This window comes from Solea senegalensis, linkage group LG9 (assembly GCF_019176455.1).
Source record: "Solea senegalensis isolate Sse05_10M linkage group LG9, IFAPA_SoseM_1, whole genome shotgun sequence".
NCBI lineage: Eukaryota > Metazoa > Chordata > Actinopteri > Pleuronectiformes > Soleidae > Solea > Solea senegalensis.
In genome coordinates this window covers 22,909,127-22,931,100 of record NC_058029.1, presented here as the reverse complement: position 1 = coordinate 22,931,100, position 21,974 = coordinate 22,909,127, and the positions used below count along the sequence as shown (strand labels likewise).

At 41.3% G+C, this 21,974-nt stretch overlaps 1 protein-coding gene across 3 annotated transcripts; it reads right to left on the bottom strand.

The window, feature by feature from the left end:
* Positions 1-896: 896 nt before the first annotated feature.
* Positions 897-20,727, bottom strand: thrap3a (thyroid hormone receptor associated protein 3a). 3 transcript variants are annotated; one of them, XM_044034837.1, is made up of 11 exons: positions 20,441-20,727; positions 11,536-11,680; positions 7,960-8,844; positions 7,007-7,660; positions 6,521-6,693; positions 5,967-6,078; positions 5,571-5,655; positions 3,994-4,166; positions 3,687-3,867; positions 2,703-2,849; positions 897-2,588 (listed from the first exon to the last, which is right to left on the bottom strand). In XM_044034837.1, exons 2-11 carry the CDS (start codon positions 11,655-11,657, stop codon positions 2,361-2,363), a joined length of 2,760 nt encoding a protein of 919 aa, XP_043890772.1. In that variant the 5' UTR covers positions 11,658-11,680; positions 20,441-20,727; the 3' UTR covers positions 897-2,360. The 3 variants fall into 3 exon arrangements, with proteins under 3 accessions (XP_043890772.1, XP_043890773.1, XP_043890774.1); XM_044034838.1 differs by lacking the exon at positions 20,441-20,727 and adding an exon at positions 11,774-11,983; XM_044034839.1 differs by lacking the exons at positions 11,536-11,680; positions 20,441-20,727 and adding an exon at positions 10,106-10,208.
* Positions 20,728-21,974: the final 1,247 nt, after the last annotated feature.

Below are 21,974 nucleotides of genomic sequence, written 5' to 3'. Positions count from 1 at the left end.
TCCTGGCTCCGTAAGTCTACATGTTTGTGTCCTTGTGCAAGACACTTTGTGTTGAGTGTGAATGGGTATGAAAAAGTGGTTGAATGTAAAAAGCAGCTTTGAGTGGTCCAGTGTAGAAAAGTGTTATATACAGAGCGTTTAACATGGTCTCTGGTCATAGTGACTCTCTTCCTGCTCACAGTCACGGCTGCATGGAGAGTCAGCTTGAGCTGGTGATAGATTATGTAACATTATTTGAAGAGGAAAAAAAACCTTTTCTTTAGAAACCTTTGCCAGATTAATCTGTAGAGCCAGTGATCTTGGCCCAGAGTAGAGCATATTAATCTTATTCTGATCACATGAGGCATCCTTACTGGTGATCCACAATTAGAGGTCCTGTAGGTGCCAGGAACAGGAACTTGCTGAGGGTGTGTCTGTGTTGGAATGGGCTGTAAAATGTAGTACGAGGTAGTGACTGTGCATAATGATCAATAAAGCTGGTTAGTTCCCAACAGTAGTTGGGGGATGACTCGGCATTCCCAGCAAACAAGGATAATAATAGGTCCACAGATTGTTCTGGATTCTTCTGGTACCTTTTGTGCAAGGTGAAGAAAGGATCGTTGAGTTTTGGTCTGTGGTTTGAGTCCATGAAGTTGTCTCGACTAATGTGTTGAGTCAGAAAGCAAATGAAACCAACAGTGTGTCTTATTGATAAACAGGTTTACCCTTTTTTTTTTTTTGTTGTTAAATTCAGGTTCAGATTGAGGTTAACTGATCTTTGAAACTGGACGTGCTGTAGATATCTGTGCAAACTGATGCAGGTCTGTTCATGTTCATACATCAAGCATTGTTATTTTTATAAATGGCTATTTAAACATTTGCTATTACTTTAGAGAAGAAAAATGGACACATCAAGGTGAGCATCAAATAAATCTTTAATTTACAGTCTCTAAGAAAAAAAAAAAAGATGGAAGCAACACCTCTATAAAAAAGAAAAACCCAAGGCAGGCAACCTTTACACAGCTGAACATGAATTTCAACCTGTGGGCCTGTATTGTACAAATAAGACCGAAACACCCACAGTAAGGCACAAACTGCAACAGCGGTGAGCCAAACACAAATCAACAATCATTAATCCTAGGCATAGAAAATGTTTTACACACAATCAATCCTATTCTCAATCTACGCTCGCACAATTCTGCACACACGTTACATGTTTGACGAAACATCACTGGTTGAAGAGAACACAGATCACAAAATCTTTCAACAATACGACATACAACTAACGACAACACGAACCGCCTTCGCACTCACGAGTCACAATGCTCTCTAGTCAGGTACAAAAACTACAATGATTGTCTCTGGAGCGGGGAAAATGAAGATCAACATTCTTATGTGGTACCAACGATTAGACACAATACGACTGTAAAGACAGTGTTTCATGAACATGTTCAATGTGCATGCGGTTTGCCTAAAAATTAAAGTATACATTGCTGGCAGCTGGTTTTATAGACCTGCTGGATGTTTGACTGCAGAGGTTGACAACAATGACCCGCGCAGTTTGGTCCCACCGTCCGATCGGGGTCGTACTAAGTTGGTGAAACAGTGATGCTTTTATGTCAGCATGAACTACAGTGTATTTATTGCTATTGAAGCTAGCTCTTTTTCCACATTCATTGTTCATTGAAGTCATTTTGGCTGGGCCGCCACAGTGTGTGACGGCTGCTACGCTACATCTGCAGCATCTTGCACTCCTCTGTTGTTCACACAGGAAGCATATAAGGTTTGACTTTAAAATGACTGTTTAAACTGAAGATGCATCTGTACTCAACTGAACGCCTGGTATCAACGGGTTCAGGAAACTGAAATTCTACCGTGCTTTTACTTTGAAATGGGTACAGGTGTGTATGTGTTTGTGACAGCTGTGACTGGAGGAGTGTCTCACATGGCTACAGTGTGGCTGCTCTAATCAGCAAGTGTTATTCTGCTCACACATACATTGTGGACCCATCCTTAGATTTCCTTGCAATTACCGATGCCAGTTATTACTAAAGCAGCATTTATATCAAATTCTACTCAGGAAACATTTCTTCCGTGTCACAGATGACTTAAGTCGATTTGAGCTACAATGCAAAACTTTTGTTTCATATAAAGAAATGTGAGTTTTCATCAAATACATTTAGTCTAGCTCTAGGAAGTGGTTGTATCCAGGTAAAGTAATGATCCTATTGTGAAATTAAATCTTTAATGGCAAAAGCGGAGTCAAAAAAAACCATCTCTTTTCTACATTTATTGATCCATTGAGTTGGATAATTTTGCTGAGCAAGATCCCGCAGCGACACACAAAGACAGTTAAGATTTTCAGCAGACTCCTTCACAGCTCAGTGATCGTCTCCGTCTGTTTTCCCCTCGTTATGGTCCTGTGCTCTCTCGGCCTCCTGTGAACCACCTTGTTCCCCATTGGCCTGGAACTTGTCATGGGCCCACCTGGGGCCATTGGTGGCGGAGCCTGCTATGGCTTTGCGGATGATGAAACGTGCCCTTCCGTGCGAGACGCTTCCCCGCCCTCGTCCTCTATTATGGTCTGCCTCCCCTTCTCTGTTGTCGTGCTGAGAACAAGGAAAAGTATGCAGGACTGTCAAGACAAGGACGAGCTTGAGCTAGATGAGTCTAAATGACATGATGTGATCAATCTGAGCATGAATGAATGAATGAGACCCTACCAAATAGTACTGTTTGCTCTTGGGCGTGTACTCTGGTTCCCATCCTTCACCTTTTTTTTGGTGCTCTGCCATTTTTACGGGGTTAATGTGTGAACTGTTCCCCTGACAGTTGCCTCTGTTCCAGCCCCTTCCACGGATTCGTACTTGCTGTAATTAGAGAAAAAGAAAAGGACGTAAGATCACTGACGGAAGACACCGCGAAAGTCAAATGTTACAGTAGTAGCTCCTACGAGAGAGTGATGCCTATTTAAAGGTCCAGGGTAGGGATGGCCCGATACAACTTTTTCACTTCCAATACGATACCGATATTGATCCGATACGATATCAGCACGAATCATACATACTTTAATTACATATTTTGTAGTGTGGAATGTTAGAATAGGCTTGATCAAGTAATATTACTTATACAGAGAACACTATTCAGCAACAGTAGGTAAAAGAAAAACTGACCCATTTATTATTAACCAATGGGTTACATCAATTTTAACCTTCAACATAAGAATATTGGATTTTTTCCATATTCATTTCATGCAGTCTATGGTTAATTTCATCAGGAGGTAGTACCACGTGCTAATGGGGGTGTTTTCAGAGACCCGTGCTTCACAGGTAACAGCGTGTCTTCAGAGAACACCCCCCTTGTTTTCACTATTTTGGATTAGCCCAAACTCAGAGTTACCTGCAGTCAAGAATTAGTGACCCCTAATGGTGAGACTGAAGCATGTCAGGGTAGTATGGAGGCCTATGCATACCAGTAAGGATAATCTCTCTCTTTCACAACTCTCAAGGCTATTCAGGCTGCTGCAGAAAAATATGAGGATGATGGTGGCCTCCATTAAAGCAAGGCCCTCGCATAACGTCTATACAGACAGTTTATTTTAAGATTAAGAAAGCAATTACACAAATCCTAAATCTCCATTAAGTATGAAATGTAATATTTATGAATAAACCCTTCTAACTGTTACAAACAGCTTTTGTTCAACTTACAAATCCTCCAAGTGTTCTTCCTCTTTCAGGCCCTGGTGATCCCCCCTGACCCAGTCGAGTCTTATTAAAGCCTTCATCTTTGGCATCAGACTTGTTTGCGGTCAAATCTTCTACTTGTTGGGATGTTCTTGATGAGGAAGACGAGGATGAACTTGAGCGAGAGCGCTTCTTATTGCTTTTTCTAAAAACAGATATGGTATATGTAATAAGTCTTTCATGACCATCTGTTTATATTCCAGGATAGATATATATATATATATATATAAATAAAAGTATTAATGAAAGAATGGAGGGAAACTGTACATACTCTGATCTTTTGTGGCATTTGGAGAACTTTTCCATCGATCGCTCTCTGCTAGAATTTGGGGACTCTCGTCCCTGATCCTGTTTATGATCACTTTCATGGGTGGAATATTTTTTACGGCGCTCAATATCCAAACGGAGGTCCATCGTGTCACCCTTTATTTTTTCCCCGCCGTCCTGAGCAAAGCAAAGCAGAGCACAACGTAGTGGACAGACTTTAAATTAGCATGAAGAGGCTTTCAGTCTGATCTCAGCCAAGCTGGTTTGCAAGCCTAAGTTATTCTATATTAATTACATGTCAAGGAGAAATGGAGACGAACCTGTGTAACAGCCAGCTGGCATGAATAAAAGCAAGTCATAGAGAAGTGAATGTTCCTGTTCAATTAATGGACCTGTAGTTTTGCATGTTTTTAGTCGGACCTAAAAATCTGAATCTTCCTTGCAGAGCATATGTTTGTTTGTTTTGTTCCTTCAATCAGGCTATTACAAACCTAAAATTTAATTTATGAAAATCAATTTTCTTTTTAATAGGCAATTATCAGAGTCGGCTGTATTTTAAATCAGTGTTATGTTATTGTTTTGAAAGGAGAAAACCTCTTCACTTGTACATTCACTTGCTTTTTGAGACATTCCAAGAACTAAAGAGTCCAACAACTAGTGTTCTTGCATATTCATCATGTTTACAGTCACATCCAGCAGCTGATTCACAAACATGTCATTGTTTGTGACTTCAGAACCACTCACTGTGACTTGTCTTTTCATGTTGTTTACCATACAGGCGTGGTACATTCATCAATGAATTGGTTTAGGTGTTTTTTAATGTTAAAGTGGTTAAGACTGTCTTTGGTTTTGAAAAACTGAAAAATCTTTGGTTTATTGACAAACAATATATATATTTTTTTACATTTTATGGACCAAACAACTAATTAAATACTTAACTGCAGCCCAATATCATATCTCTTGGATATCCTGTACTGATACCATTAGTTTTGATATACTCCTAAATCTGTGATGTAAATGGCTGGTATTTATCTGTACATGAAAAACCAATAGTACCAATAAACGAATGATTAAGAACATGAAGATACTATTTTTCATGCTAGTTTGACTTTTAAGTGTAACTGTTCTTTTGAGGGGAGGGGAGCATTTTTACACTTGTTTAAAAGTGGTAAACCATTATAGTAAATACAGAAGCATGTAAATGTAAGCTCAAGTGCACATAGTACTTGCTGAAGGTAATTTCCGTTGCTAATTTTTTTTAAAAGAATACTTACGAAGACAATTGTTTAGTCCTTTGTACAGCTTTGGCACAGTGGCTTCCATTTCTGACTCTTTTTTGATTCTTTAGCCTTGGTCAGGCTTGTGCCCACAATACAATCAATTCACCATATGTGAAGGTGACATAATCAAACAACAAAGTCAAAGTGCCTTGCTTTTTTATTTGCATTTCTTAGACTTTGAGCGTCTCCCGTCAAGGAAAGCCACAGGCTTTAGGAGAGCGCAGTCAAAAGGCATCTGTCTCGCTCACTGTGTTGTTGTTTGGTTTTCCAACAAACGTCATACTGCAAAATGGTGAGTCACCTTGTAAGTGCCATCCTCTGAGCATTTCACCGCCTCAAAAAGCTGCGAGTGTTTCTTAAATGCACTTGTTGAAACGTCAATTATCCTGCGGGAAAGAAACAACCGTTAAAGCGAGACAATTAAACGCACATCGTATAGAGACACTGTACAACACGGATGCCAAAAACAACAAACTCCAAGCAGCGTTGAACCACGAAGCCAAAACAAAAAAGCAAAAAAAACAAAAAAAACAAGAAACACTGGTGAGAAAATAAAACTGACCTCCACCGAGCATGAGAACAAATAAGCGAAGATTTTCAGGTAGGAAAGGTGAAAGAAATACCTGAAAGCTTTTAAAAGAGGAGGTGAAGCCACAGCACACTGAAGGTGAGAGGGTCACTCAATAGGCGACTCTACCTGTGTATCTCTGGGCTTTTTCTGGGCTTCATCATTTCCTTCTCGGCAGCTCGTCGTTGGTACATGGTGAATCGCTGGTTTAGAGTCATGCCAGAAGATGGAAAGTGCTGAGCTGTGAGACAGAGAGAATGGCTGTATGTGGATTTATTTGAGACCACTGTGAATTACGTTGCCAGTGACAATTATTATTATTTATTTTGTCTTCTAAATTAAGTGTTCTAGTTTTTTCCATGGATGAACCAAAACCAGACCTACCTGTGTAGTCACTGTGTCCGTTAACATTTTTACAACAGATTTTTCCAGAACATTTTACTTCCGTATTGCCCACCCCTAATGTTCTGTTTTACATCTTTCAAAACAAAACGCTGCTTTTTTTTTCAGAAACAAAATGCATTTGTGACGATTTGAAAGTAAACTTGAGCCTATCACGAGTGGGCAAAACAAATGCAATATGGCTTGTGATTCTGAAAAATAGATGCTTCACTTCATTATTGAAACACTTGCTTAGCATTCATGCTGTGGAGAGCATGTCAAGGGAGGGGGGTGGTGCTCACCTTTGATGTGGTGCAGGATGGTGACTATGTGATGAGCAAAGAGCTCAGACGGACTCCTGTGGAACTGAGCAGCCTGAACGTGTTGAAAGATGGAGCGGAACTCCTGATCCTTTTTTGAGGACTGCACAAGATCCTGAGACAACTGTCGCTCCTCGGCTAAAATGTCAGACGAGCTGAAAATGACCCAAGAAAAGACATGTTTGTTTTGTCTGTAGCAGCGAAAACAAGTACTGCAGTACAGAGAGGCATGATATTGACCGTCCTAACATCAAAAACGCAGGTGACTGACCTGATGGTTGTGTAACTCAACATCCCACACAACTTGAGTGATTGCTACACAGCTCATATTTTTTATTTTAGATGTTTTATATGCTGAGGTTTTGTTATGGTGATGTTTTAATACTAGGATATACCTTGAAGTCAGTTATCAGCCTACAAGTTCTAGAAGTTCAGTGAGGAAACATCAAACGACTTTTAGATGCTCACCTTATTAAGCCATCTGCAAGAAAGTCCATTCTGACATTAACTTTTGGTTCCTTTTGTCTTGAGGACACGGGAGACGAGTCCGTTCCCCTGACCATAAACGTCTCTCTGTCAGAGTTCCTCCGTGGTGTTGGAGGAGACTGTGCCATCTTCCTGGCTTTACAACTCATGTCCGAGGACATTCCTTCAAGTTTTCCCGCCAACTCCCTCTTTGCGAGGGCAGCAGCGAGAGCCGCTGATTCCTCCGGCTTTCGGCCGCGATACGTCTCCTCTGCCGTGCCGTCAAGGTCACTGTTCGCGACCTGAGAATACGTCGCTTTCTTCCATTTGCCGAAGCATTCCTCAAAGAGTTCACTGGCTGAGTAAGTGACCTTGCTGTTTAGCTTAGAGGACTCGCCTCCATTGTGCCAGTCCTTGTGAAGTGATTTAGAATGAGGCACGATGACCATTTCCTCCTCGTCTCCGCTTTCAACATGCAGGAAAGGAGACGTTTTCAAGAAGCTTTTCAGAGACATTTCTCTGTCAATGTCCCCTTTGTACTTCTTGGACATTGAGTCAGCGTGAAGTGCTGATGCTTTGCCATTTACTTTCCTCTGCTCCACATCCACATCATTGGCCTCGGAGTTAGTGCATTTTTTATTTTGCTCCTCCAGAAACCTAAACAATGACAAAGAGATGAAGAGCTGCATCTAACTTAGGCATTTAGACAATTTAGGCTGACAGTTTGTAATATTTAGGAAAAATCTTCATATAAAAATCAGTCGGATCTATGACAACCACACCCCAACCTTGCAACGCCAAGGAATTGCTAAGATAAAAGTGTTTTTGTGATCTACAAACACACATGAAAGCATTTAAGAACCAAACAGTAATTCATAACGTCGACAAAGCTCGCATAGTTTGATGAAGGCTATGTCAGAACTGATTTGAGAGAAGAAAAGTAAAATCAGCCTTACTTTCTGAAGGCGATGGAGATTGCCGTTTTATCTCCATCCAGGTATTCTTCACTGGAGAAGAAGTCGTAGCTGGGAAGCATTGGATTCAGATTTTCATGGGAGACTTTTTTGTGGGAGGGTGAACTACATATCGCCTTCCATGAGGGGGCACCATTGTTGGTGTCGTTTGTGTGTTTAGGGGAGGGACCAGACTGGTTTGTAGTTTGGCTGCTCTGACCAACAGTAAGAGCAGAACTGGGTCTCTTTGGACTGCTGCTGCAGTTTTCCAGACTCTGCCACTTGCCCTCACTTTTCCCGTTGCCTGTGCTGTCTTTGGCGTCTCCGTTGGCATCGAGATCCGCTTGCTCCCCATCGCTCCCTCCTTCCTTCTGTGCGTCCTTTAAGGCCGAGGTGTCATCTTTCACGTCTTTGGACTTCTGATTAGCCACAAACACGGCTGGCCTGCATTTGGGAGAGGACGAGTGCGAGGATGAAGAAGAATGACGAGATTGCCTGGATAACGGTGAGGAGGATCTGTCCGAGTGGTGCGAGGGACCACCGGGGGGACTTCCTGAGCGTTTTTGGAGGTTGTTGTATGATTGCCTGCGCGAATTGTTTTGCTGCTGCTGCTGCTGCTGCTGCTGTTGTTGTTGCTTTTGTGGGTACTGCTTGTAATTCTTCCAGTTGGGACGGAAGTTGTTGTTGTTGTTGTTGTAGCCCCCACCACCGCCACGCTGGTAGCGTCCGCGTGGAAAGAAGCCCCTCCCTCGGCCCCTGAAGTTGTATGGCCTCCGGAAGCCGCGGTGGTAGCCTCGGAACTCCCGGTTGTTCTGGTAACCTCTCGGGTATTTCTTCTCCCGGTTATAAGATGGAGAATGTGATCTTGACCGTGACCGAGACCTAGAGCTGTAAAAAGAAGAAGGCACATTATTCATTCCTCTAAAAAGATGACAATTGTAATGGTTTTTGGGCCCAAACATGGAAATCTCTGCCTTCTATTATCCCTGCTGATGTATTTTATTAATACACTGCCAATAGCTCTTTTTACTTTGTATAAATATTGTCTTTGCATACATTTAAACACATTGACTGTGACCAGGTCATGGTTGAATTTGTTTTAACACTCCAACACTGACAGGTTCACTCACAGTAAATGAAGCCTTTAAATGTGATGGACCCAGATCTCCTCTACTGTGAACCTGTGATTCCCTTGTCGTGACATCAGAATGTGAGGACACAAGCAAGTAGCAACGAAAGTCAGACCTTTATGAACCAAAACATGGTCACATGGTCTCTTGACTTAATCACTAAGGATGAAGTAAAGCAAGTTGGATCAAACTTTCTGAGCAATGTTTAAAATCACAATTGTTTTCAGCTGCCAAAGGGGTCCAGTGTGTTGGCTAAATTCTAATAAAATTCATTTGTTGTACGCTTTAATATCACAGTCAACATAACAACTGGGGGAAAAGTGAGTCTGAATGCAGCATTTGTACACACAGTGTGGTACAAACATCTGAAACCACAAAAATTCACAATAGACGGAAGTGCAGCTATATCCAGCGGCAGCCATACATCAGTCTGACTTGGATGTTAGCATTAAACATGTGGGCCTCCGTGCTGATGGGAGCCCACAAAGGGGAAAAAGCACAGATGTCAGTGTGACTGAGGAAGGCTGCAGCTCCAGGCTTGTCCACATGGTGTCTCTGTCGAGCTTCTGATGATAATGAATGTGCCTTGAGACGTATTCATGCAACAACCTTTTAACGTACGTACTCCTCAGAGTAACCTCCATGCAGTACAGCGCGTTCTTTATGTCAGATCGGCGATTTTGACTTCTGTCTTTTGAGTTTTACTACATGTTTAAAACAATATCCACATCTTTTGTCTGCCCTCTGAATTTACACGGTTGACACCATAACAACAATACATCTCTCGTCCTCTTCAACCTTTCTACAACTGTCAAATAAAACTAATAGTAGTCCGTTATTGATTAGAATCTGTGTAGAAATCGAGTAGAAAAAGTGGAGAATGTACACTTTTACATGCAAAACTTTCAGTAAACTACAGAATTATAAGCTGAACTGGGAGAGCAAAGCAACGCCACACTGAAATGCCCAGACACATTTTAAAGCCATGCATAAAAGGCTGATAAAGCACCACAACTCACCCAGTGTGTTTTTTCATTGGAATACAGAATGTTTAAAGAAGGCAGCGCACTGAGCAGCACTGCATACTCACAGTGCGAGCCACAGACACTGCATCTCCTCTGACCAGCTCTGGTAAAGTGGGGGAGTCACATGGACCATATGACGGGGAGGGAAAAAAAAAAAAAATCTACTTGAATTGCTTTGACTCTATGATTGCCAGTTACCAGAGCTGTTCATGCAGTTCACTAAACGCTTTAGAGCTTTAAATTCATTAGATGCTTTTATTTAAGTGATCTTAACGTCATACGCAAGCAAGATACACTAAAGTTTCTTTTACTAATCATGTGCTAAGTCACTGTGGCAACACGCATTGCTCCCTTTTTAATTACTGTGTAAAAAGTAAGGTATGAAGAACACAGTGAGAGGTAGAAAATGCTTCTGTTTTTCATTATTAGACATGTTTTACCAAGGAGTTGTACTAAGGGAATGAATACTTTCTGTCTGTGTTGCGTTTCTTGGCTGTTTATTAGTCAGCAGTTGTACAAAAAAACGCAATGCAAATTTGTGCTTTCATGCTTTTGCGATTCCACAAACCCATCTACACATGTGCAAGGTGGTTTCAGGAAGAGAAGTTTATTAGATTCTTTCCATGTCTCTTCTTTATCCTAATTTTAATACGAGCTGCAGCGTTGCCAGGAAATGAGCTGCCCTGCCAGTTTCACTGCCATGCCACAGTCAATCTGCCAGAAACAGCAGAGGCTTCGGAGCCAGAGGATCACCCTACAACCGGGGCTTGTTTTTCCATCAGCAAAGCAACAAACACCAAATGCTGCTTTGATTTGCTTGATAAAATACTTCAGTGTGCTACTGACTTTAAAGGACATGCAAATATTTTCCCATGCAGTGCAATTTAAACTATATTTAACGACATTCGCACACACTCCAGTTTTGTTCACTAAGCGACAGCTGAAATCTTTCTCAAACAACAATTTCCTCTGGACCCAGGAGCTGACTCCAGACTTTGGGTCGGACCCAAATCCATTTAAAATGCTGCACCAGCTTTGTTCATTCAAAACTCTTCACAAAATCCAGGACAGGACCAGGTCTGACAGGAAATGAACAGAATTATTGCAGACGAGAAACTAACATCAAAAATAAATTAGCATCAACATTTAAGACAAATTAAATGTATGGAATTAGTGTTTGAATCATCCTTTTCTGCTGCACCTGCTCCCAGTTTCTCTTTTGTTCATGACTGCCAACTTTTATGGGTCACCATTACTTCTGAGAATTAGGCGGATCAGTGTTTTCACCATATCTAGTATCTCAAGTATCAGGTAAGACTCGAGACTGAAATATCAAACCTTTTAATAAGGAACAGCCAAAGAAAACAAAGCTGCTCGTAAACCACAAAGAACACGAGGAAGCGGATCGTAAAACGGACTCTTACCTGTAACGGCGCTTCCTGGAACGAGACCTGGAGCGACTTCTGGAGCGGGAGGTGGAGCGGGATCTTGACCGGGATCTAGAGCGGCTCCGGGACCTAGAGGCAGATTTTGTGGATCTGGACATCACTGCAGCCAGTCTACCTCAAACTGTCACACACACAAAAAAAAGAGTTGTACGTCCAAGTTAGGATTTGGAAAATGTTAGAAGGCAAATCTGACAAAAACAAAAATGCCTGTCACCTTTTTTAAAACACGGAGTGTTAATCATCTGCATGAACAGCTGAAGGAGCATTTAGCCTCGCCAACAAAAATGAACTAATCAAAAGCCCAGAGTCCAAGAAATCCATGAAATCGAATATCCAGCACAGATTAACCGTCGCAGATAGACTTCAAAAACAGTCCGTGAAGACAGAGCAGCTGTGAAAAAGGGAGGCAGCAGTGTGTCATAGTGTAGGGCATCCAAACACAACCTGTTTTATTTAGACACTCATCATTTGCATAAAGGGGAGTCTCGCGTCAGTCGTCCGACTACTCAACTGTTGGGGCAACTAATAAATACCAACACAATCAGTAAGATCCAACAAATATGGTTCTCCTCAACAGCAGAGGGAAAATAAACCATGAAAATACAACAGCTTTTGTGTTTACTATTCTTATGCTGGACTCCGGTTAGCACTGCATTTGATCCTTAATCCTAATCTGACACCCTGTTTAATGTATATAATATTTATTTAATACGTTATTCCTAATTAAAATATTGTTAGTGCACTGTAGTGCAGACACAATGTTGTTAAACAACTCTGTGTATCATTTATTATTTTTTAAAAGTTGTCATCCGTTGACTGCGCTGATTTCCAGCCACAGCAAAACAAAGCAAGTTCAACATCAAGTTCTATATCAACACGTCAGCTTCGTGATCGGGAATCGATTAAACGCAAGGGAAACTACTTTACAAACTTGACTTTTAGATTGATTGATTTTAAATCAAAGCAAGTGCAATAAGCCTGAGAAAACACAGTGTCTACTTCAATGAACCAGGCTACAGTGTTGATGTATGTAAACAGTCTGAGTGATTTAGAGAAGAATGATTCCTCTCACTAAGTTATTAATCCCCGGTCTTTTTCCTGTTGCTTTTTGTTCCAGTTTTTTTTTTTTGTGGTGCACATGCTACATGATGATCAGCTGTCTTTAAAACAGCTGAGCGAGCAGCTCCGACGAGAAACTGCACACAATTCATGACCGCTGATCACATTAACATCAATAGCCCTAATAGTAATACAACAAGTAACGTAACGTATTACTTTTGATCCTAAATAATAAAGAAAGTAATTTAGTTACTTGTTGAAGTCATAAAATGTAATAAGTAAGACTTGGCCAGCACTGATCATACCAAAGGGAAAGTAGTAAATTACAACAGTTGCTGCTTCACCTCATCACATTTGCCTGTGGTTGAGCATCTGTTGCCCAGAGATATGATGACTTTTAACTGTGTGCTCAGTAAACGCAGACCACCATATTTGTGTAGCATCGAAAGATGTCTTTTTCACTCCCCCGGGGACTTCACTTGTGCGCGCCTGTTATTTTTTATTGATTTCCTGTTCTTTCAGGACCTACACAGAGTTCTCTGTGGCTCATGATCCTCTGAATTCGGTGAATGCCACAGATCAAACATAAATGATCTTTCATTATTATTATTATTATTATTATTATCAGAGTCATCTTCCGGGACAGTGGAAAGAGGAAATTGACGGCTACACACGAGAGGGATTTCACAAATGGTGCGTGCGATCACTTGGACGTCTCAGTGTATATCCCCCAGCTACTATTTTGGAGAGGATTGAAATGGATCCGTGTCACCCCAGCACCACCTCCTCGTGCTCTGTGAACTTCCCACTCCCCTCAGTCCTTGTTGTCTTTGGCTTTCAGAGGATCATTTCCTGAAGGTCCAGCCTCAGCATACCCGTCAGTACAGCTTACTGTGCACATTTGAAGTAGGGCATTCACATGTGCCCCCTCTTTATCAAAAACCTCTCCATTTTCACAAGGACAACTACAACTTTCAACTTTAAGCAGCTTATCGAGAGCACGTCTATTGCTTTGAAGCTGTATGAACGTTTTAAAGGCCAACACATTTTCATTTGGCTGAAATTGGTTGATTTATGAGCGTTTAACACACAGACTAAATTTAGCCATGTACAGTACGTGTGAATACATGGATGCCTTGGCCTCCTGACCTCGGTAGGAAAATTAAACGGGACCGTACAGCAGAATCGGTTTCAATAGCTCCGCTCTGAAACCTCGATTGATAACCAGCTGCAGCTGTTGCTCCTCCACAGTGTGTGGTCCGCGGCGTAATCACTGACATTTTCAGTTTCTCAAACACACTCGTTTGATGTCCTGCTACTAGAATGCAGTGCACACACAGTTACCAACACACATGAATTCAGACAGACATGCACTTGAAGGGCTCTTCAGCTGATGTTTCCCCTGTAACACACGACCTAAACCTGAGAAACAAGCGCCAGCATCAACGTCTGACTCATACTTGGGCTGTAATAACGTTGTGATCATTAATACCATTCCACCACATCTTATTGTGGTGCAGTCACACACAACCGCACAGCACATCCTTCCTAGTTTACACCATAACTTCAGGCAGCTTTATCACTGTAGGTGAACTTGTTATTGAATTACTTAAGTAAGGAAAACTATCCATAAGTTAAGTCTGACAGTAGATGTAAAGCAGTGTTTCCCATTGTTTTAATATTGGGAACCTATAGTTTTAACAAATTATGGCAAACAAGAGGCTAATGGTACTTTTCTATTATACAGTTGAAGCACTACTCGACTCGGTTTGTGTATCAGGCACGTCATTTTCCATTACTACATTGTATGGCTGTGACACAAACGCCACCAAACACAGGAACATCTGCATTGACGGTTGATGGACCGGCAGTCTGTTGGCGTCACATTTTAATATCGGCTCAGCTCACTTGGAATCTCTGCAGAGCAGGTAGCAACAAAGCACCAGGTACTATCTCTAATGGAAAAGCAAAAAAAAAAACAGTACAGTGCCATTATTGCAAGTAGAGTTTAAAACGGGTACTGCAATCCATACTAAAACTATTGGAGAGCACTGTCTCCCCTCTAGCCTGGGTGAATCCGGCCGATTCTGCACACAATTTGGTTTCCCTCTGCAGATCCGTCGGGAAAGGCCACTGTTTTGGCCAACTACAGAAAAAAATAAGGGGACCAATCACAAATAGGTTTTCCCCCGTTGCATTAGAGGCAGGCTTCAACAAGAAGGCCCCCGAAGACGAGCTGTCTTTCGATTATTCTGTTTATTCCATTTTAAGCGATTAGCTCCATGGAGTTCCTCAAGCAAAAGTTGTTTGGCGTCATTACTAGATAGCCCTCGCTAGAAAACTACAACCTCTTGGAAGTGGCTATCATGTCCAGTGATGAGGTCTGTCACTCGCCATCTCCCGTCCCCTCTTTCCTCGAGACCTGAGGTTGGCAGGTAGTTTGATGAACTAATCCTGCGTAAGCTGTGATGGATCTATGAGGAGCCACATGCACGTACACCCAACGTGTTTGTTGAGCCAGGCGCAAATCTTTACAATTCAGTGCAGTATTGAAATTATACATGTGATAAAAATTGGCAAATCTACTGCCTCTCTGGTCAAACACTTTCTTAGTCCACACTTGTTGTCCAAGACTCCTCCCCCTTTTATAAATGCCCTAGCTGACTTTCTCTCGCCACTGCTTGAAGCACAGTGTAAAGCCGTGTTTCTATCATGGTACAGTTCGGTTCGGTACATTACGGCACCGTTTGGAACAGTAAAGCCCTCGGTCGGGCTCGTGTTTCAACTGAGAACAGTACCTTTACTTCCATGGCCGAGAGATAAGTGGCGTGAAGTTGTGCCGGAGCTCTGACAAACACACGACATTGAACGCGACACAACAGACAACGTTCTCTGTTTATGGCTGTTTCAACAGCTTTGGATGAGAATAGACTGCCGCCATTGAGGAAACAACAGTCGCAAGGGAGTCACCCAATCAGCTGACGGTCGTGGGTCTAGCTCCGCCCATACCCTACCATTCCTCTGGTATCCCAAGGGGAGAACTGAACGATTGGGGCCAGTTATTTTGGTTAGTTACTGAGCCAAACATGCTATAAGAGACAGAGAGGCTTTGTGTAAACTATGTGTACCATTGTTATCAGTGAAACCAGGAGCTAACATGTTTCCTCTACCTCTGATGACATACCATAGACATTTTCTGACTTAATGCAAATACATTTCTTACATACAGCTCGCTTTAGTTTAAGATCTGGAAACAATTCTGCAAATATACTGACAGCGCTGAATAAAAATCACCTGCAAACCATCTGTAGGACCCGCCCTCGTCTTTGGAAAATGACGAGTGTAAAGAATTTAGATAATGTGTTGACGTGACAAGATTGAAAGTGTCGTAGGAATATGAAAGCATATCAATAGCGATATGGCTGAATTGAATTGATAGAGGGTCTCACGTGCACAGTTACATGCACCATTTACATCCTCCCCTCCTCCCCCCTCCTCCCTGGACTAAGCAGCGACAGCTGTACAATCCTCATCAGCTGTGTATTTCATGTAAGAGCAAAAGTAGCTCTGATCAACAAGGACCCGGGCAACCTGATACATGGCTCAAAGCACACGACAACCCCATTCAATCATGCTGCTCATCCTTAAGACCGGGATGCCGCGGTGGCAGCTGGAATCACATTTGTTATCTATATACGCCCCTGCAGACGCCCCGCTCGCTATTTCAGAAAAACCACAGCAACTGTCACTGGCACGATATTTCATTTACATTATTGAAATGCAGCGAGACACTTCGCACGCCGGCGCGGTTAATGGATAGTGACGCCCACTGACAACACTTGCTCGCACAAGATAAACCTCACAGCTTCCTCCGCTGGTCATTTAATGAAACAGAAATAACTTGTTCCAAACGACCCGCCTCATTCGGTTATGGGCTGAATATAGACTTGTTTGTCCTGCGGGAACCTCTGTTACTGTGAGACACACAGTTGACCTTGTGCTGAGATTTCATGTAACATTATTCTCTGCCTTTCACCTACAATGACAGATGAGAACACAGTTCGGCTTGGCATTGACTGTGGCGTCAAGTTTAACACTAACATTATCCCAGTAACTGAGGCAGGTCTATATCGTATTTACTGGCTGCGGGCTAATCTGTTTTTGTGATGTTTTTCCATGGTATAGAAAGATGCACGCACGTAAAAATGTAATAATAATACTTTACAGCACTAGGTGCTGGAGAGAGGAGACAACAATGAGACATTTGCACACATCAGCTGAAGCTCTTTTTGCAAACCTCACCTCCGAGGTAACATTTAAGGCACCAGTTCTTCTTCACAGGTCCGAACAGTTACCAAGGAGCAGTGTTTAAGTACACAAGTCCAGGACCAGGACTTCAGCCTAAAGTGAGGACTCTGGACTTGACCTAGAGCACTGATGACTTAAACTTGGACTCGAGAATTGACATTGACATTTGAAATTAGACAAAATGGAGGTGAAGGCTCTGACTTTTTCATTGACAAAGAAGATTTTCTTTTTAAATACATACAATTTGGCCGAAACTATTGCTTGTTATGCAAATACTGTAACATTATTCAATTTCCTGCAAGGTTCGGTAAGTGTGTGTGTGCTTACGAGTGCGTTTGTTTGGCAGTTGTGGCCCAAAATTCCTTATGAAATGATGACAGTTGTATCCTTGCCTGTCAGTGATTATTATCTGTGCCAGAGCGGAGCACAAGATTCAACCTTGATGACTCAGACCCAAATAATGTACTTGAGATTCGTCTACAACACCGCACGTGAGCAAATTACTATAATATGGCTGCAATAAGTGGATGAATAAATACTTAAGTGTGCAATTTAAGTTTTTCTGCTTTGGGTTTGCTGCTGACATGAGAAGAGCCAGACAGTGAATAGTCTGTGCATTATTTCCACTCCAACGATGTGGTTTTATTAAATAAAAGACAAAAAACCTAAAACATAATCCCTTCATAAATATATTTTCTTTAACTTGTGACAAGAGCAAGTTTGTGCATAACATAGTGACTCATTTATGGCCACATTGTTGCACCTCAATATCACTTGTAAATGAATCCTTTCCAAGTGGTGTTTGGTAAATGAATTAAAAACGTCATGTTATTTAAAACATATGCACATAAATTACTAAAATATGGGGGGGAATTTAGCAATTGTGTTTGGGGACCACAAAAAAAAATCTCCCACGACCCATTTGTGGGTCCCATCCCAGGCTTTGGGAGTCACTGCTCTTAACCAAAACATCCTTTTACTACCTGTATTGTTGAGAAACATACATACAAATTCATATAATGATAAATGATTTAAATCCAACTGCAATGTCTCTCCATGCACGTGTCTAACTAATTCTGGTCTCATGTAGTTTGGGTACATGAGGGTGTTGCAGAATGAGAGGGGATTAAAGTCGAGTGTGGTAGGCTGCCATATTGGGAGAAAATTCTATTATTATTGTTGTAATAATAATAATAATAATAATAATGATGTGAGTTCTTGGCCAAACAACCCAAGGAACAGTCCACATGTACTGCAGTCCAGCTCACATCACTTTCTGATGTGTCTCTGCATTATACTGTGCATTGATCATATCTTTTTACCATGAAATTCTTTTTGCATATCCATCACCGCTGTGAGTAGCAGCTAAAAACACCCGCTGCGTGGTGTCTGGTCCGTACACGAGGCCACCTTTGCCCGCAAAATGGCTTACAGCAGGGGTGTCACCGAGGCATCCTCACACTGACACGCTCAGCTTCTCAGCTGTCTGTCATCACCCTGTTTGTGGAACTCGCTCGCATACGAGAGAAGTCGGCGGTTAAAGCTGTGTGTTTTTGTTCTGGCGGGAGCTCACACTAAATAGCGATGTTATACAAGTGAAGCTGATGTTTAGCTGTGTTTGCATGGTCTGGACGCACAGTTGGCATCTCTGTTGTGGTAGTCATGAGTGGCATGTTGTACAACCAGAATGCTTTCATTTCTGCTGTGGATGCAGTGCCCACATGGCACCAATAAGCCTGCACACATTTCATGTTCCTAATGTTCCCTTTCAGGGAAGATGGACACATGTGAGCACCACCAACAGTTTGTGACACATGCAAAGTGAATTGATCACTAAATAGTCACAAAGAAAGTCTGCAGTGTCTGTACTGATGCACTGTGAAAACACGGTGCCTCCCTTCACTTTCACAAGTCATTTTCTACTTTCATGTGCATATATGTGGACATTCAACACCTAGATATTAAAAGATAAGCATCATCTCCACTAACGGATGGTTCATTTTACTCGTCTGTTCAGTTTTAAGGCCAAAAAAGGAAAAGGTGAAACCAATACAATGAATCTGATGTGTAAAGTGAGAAAAGTCATGTGGATTCACTGCGACGTGGAGGCAACATGCAATTAATTGTACAGATAAGGAAAACATCGAAGTAGAATCTATTTATTTATTCATTGAATTAGCCTTTGTTTAACCAGTTTAGTCCAAATGAGTTAAACGTACATATAGACTGGGTTACTAGGTTTTGAATTTGAAGATCAGACTTGCTTATAAACAACAACAGCCGAGTGACTTAAAATGACAAACCTTCTGCACCGAAACAACACGTATCGTTCCCTTGTGTTTTCAAGACAGCAGGTGCACTTTGGTCTGACCGAGCAGTGCCAGTCTACATAAGAGGGAACACCTTTTCCTTCAGTGTGTACCTTTTATGCACCTGGTGTTTGTTAAAGAGGATTGACCTCCACCCGGATCCGGTAGCCCAGCAGGAAACTGCATGCTAATGTTTTCAAACTTTTATTCTTTGCATCACTGGAGCAGAGAGTGCGCGGGTGTCATGTTACACCACAAACACCAGCTAGATGAGCATTTACAGGAAAGTCTACAGGACCATTCCAGTTTCCAGATTGCAGCTGTTTACTGTAGGTGGGGACGTTTGAGTGTAACCTGCAATCACAACAGTCATTCTGTCGTTGGGCTGACCACTAAAAACAACAGTTCCTACTGTAAATGAAATAACTCACTTCCACGAGATCTCTCTCAAATACGATGGTGGTCCAAAGATCCATTAAATAATAACCAATCGATACACCTTCTTGATATTATTACCACAATCAAGTCCTTGTTGTTGTTTTCCAAATAATGACAACACATCTATTGGTGTTTTTCTCAAACCTCAAAATGCCAACATCCTCACATGTGATGATTTCATTATTAAGCTCAATATAAACAAGTGTTTGTTGTTTTGTTGGTACTGAGGGGCAAAGAAACTGCAAAAATATTCACATTTCAGAAGCTGAACTGTGACAAAACGTGTTCAAACGGATTCGTCAATGATGCAAATACTTGGCCATTCATTTTGTAATAAATAGTTGCAGCCCTGGTCTAAATGCCTGTCATTTACCAGGTGACTTCCAGTGTGTGCGTTGTACACACATGAGGCAGCTTGCAAAATAAATAAAACAACTCATCTATGACGATGATAAATGAACATGACGTCACAAAATATGATAATAAAAGTCATATATTTAGTTTTATTGACCAACATGTGTTATTTTATATTAGTCAGACATATACAAGAGCTTTATATTATAATATTAATATTATTTTTGGTTCATAGGCTATTTATATCGGAGATTAATATTTTTCTTTGTGTGTGTCATGTGCTGCGTAACTGCAGCCACTGAGCCTCGTTTTCCTCGTCCCTGACGCGGAAAATTCATTATTTCATTTAAAAAATAATAATTTTCCATCCCAAAATGAAAAGTATACGAAAATAATGAAACCAATCAACCTACCGTGTTGTTGCTGCTGCTGCTGCTGCTGTTGTTGTGGTCGCTGACTATCACTGCGTCACATTCAGAAACCGGTGCGTAAAAAAACCAACAAATGCGTAAAAGCCAGTTTGTCGCTGCTCTTCTGTTTGTCTGCGTTCTCGTGCCCAACTCGTTTGAAGTGTGTCGGAGTGTGTGTCGCTGTGTCAGAGTGAGCGGCGCATGGTCAGCCAGGGAAAGGGGGTGTGACTCCTCTGTGACACGCGCAGCTTCATATTTCCTTCCGCCTTGTGTCTGAGCGGCTTCTCCGCGTCGATCTGAAAGCACAGGAGTTTTGAACGAGACACCAACATCACTCTGTCTGCACGTGAATAGTCCGTGAATCATGGGAGGAGCATCTACTGTGTTCAGCTGCAGTCAAACGGTCCTGTCTGTTTGTATCCAGTTAAATGTATTTAATCCAGAGGTTAAACAGGTCTTTCACCAGTGGAAATTTCAATTTCAATTTCAAATTTCAATTTCAAAGTGTTTCTTGTCATATGCACAGTAAAGAAAACACGTTTCCCTGTACAATGAAAGTCTTACTTTGCTGTCCACTCAAAAACACCAGCATAAAGTAGAAAAGAGATGCTTTTGAAAAAAAGAAAAGTATAAATATACATAAGAAAAATATAAATATTACAAAGAAAGTAAAATAACATATATGCATAAAATAAGTGTAAATGACTTTAATTGACATCCACTACCAGATTTAATGACTTGGTTGTGGGTTCAATTCCCGGCTGTGCTTGTCTACATGTCAATGTGTCTTTGGACACCTAACCCTGATGCCTGTGCAGGCAGCGTGTGAATGTGTGATGGCAAACAGTGCACAGATGCACTGTGTGAATAAATCAATGAATGGGTGAATGTGTGAATGGCAAAACTGGGGTGTAAAGCAGCTTTACGTGGTCATCAAGTTGGCGATCCTCACGTTTTAGCACTAGAGCTGAAACAATTACTCGATTAATCGGTTATTAAACGATTACTAAATTAATGTCAACTGTTTTGATAATCGATTAATCAGTTAGAAGCTTTTTTCATGATTAAAACTAGATTTCTGATTGTTTCAGTATTATTCAGTATTTCAATATTATTATAGAACAAAGAAATCATTAAAAACTGAATCTTTTTGGTTTGTGAACAAAACAAGACGTTCGGGAACGTCATCATTTCCAGGTTTGACGGACACTGATCAACATTATTTAACGTTTTCTGACATTTTATGGACCGAACAGTTACTTGATTAATCATGAAAATAATCAACAGATTAATTGATGATGAAAATAATTGTTAGTTGCAGCTCTAGACAGCACTCGGTATCATTTCTTTATGAACTGTCAAATCAGGGCTCTCACACTCAAATGACCCGAGTGTCTAGTCATTGAAATAATGATATTTCACATCATTTAAAAATAAAAGTGTTTGTTTTCATGTGGACTGATTAATAGTTCACAATATAAATGTATTTATGACGCAAAAGTAATCTATTAATAAAAAAAAAACATAAAGAAATAAT

Bases quoted from the DNA above. Each gene is read 5' to 3' on its own strand.
- thrap3a (XM_044034837.1), bottom strand. From the start codon at position 11,657: ATGTCCAGATCCACAAAATCTGCCTCTAGGTCCCGGAGCCGCTCTAGA. The intron at 6,694-7,006 runs GTGAGCATCTAA...GGTCATTTTCAG, and splicing joins CTTGCAGATGGCTTAATAAG to CTCGTCTGACATTTTAGCCG. The intron at 6,079-6,520 runs GTGAGCACCACC...TCTGTCTCACAG, and splicing joins CATCCTGCACCACATCAAAG to CTCAGCACTTTCCATCTTCT.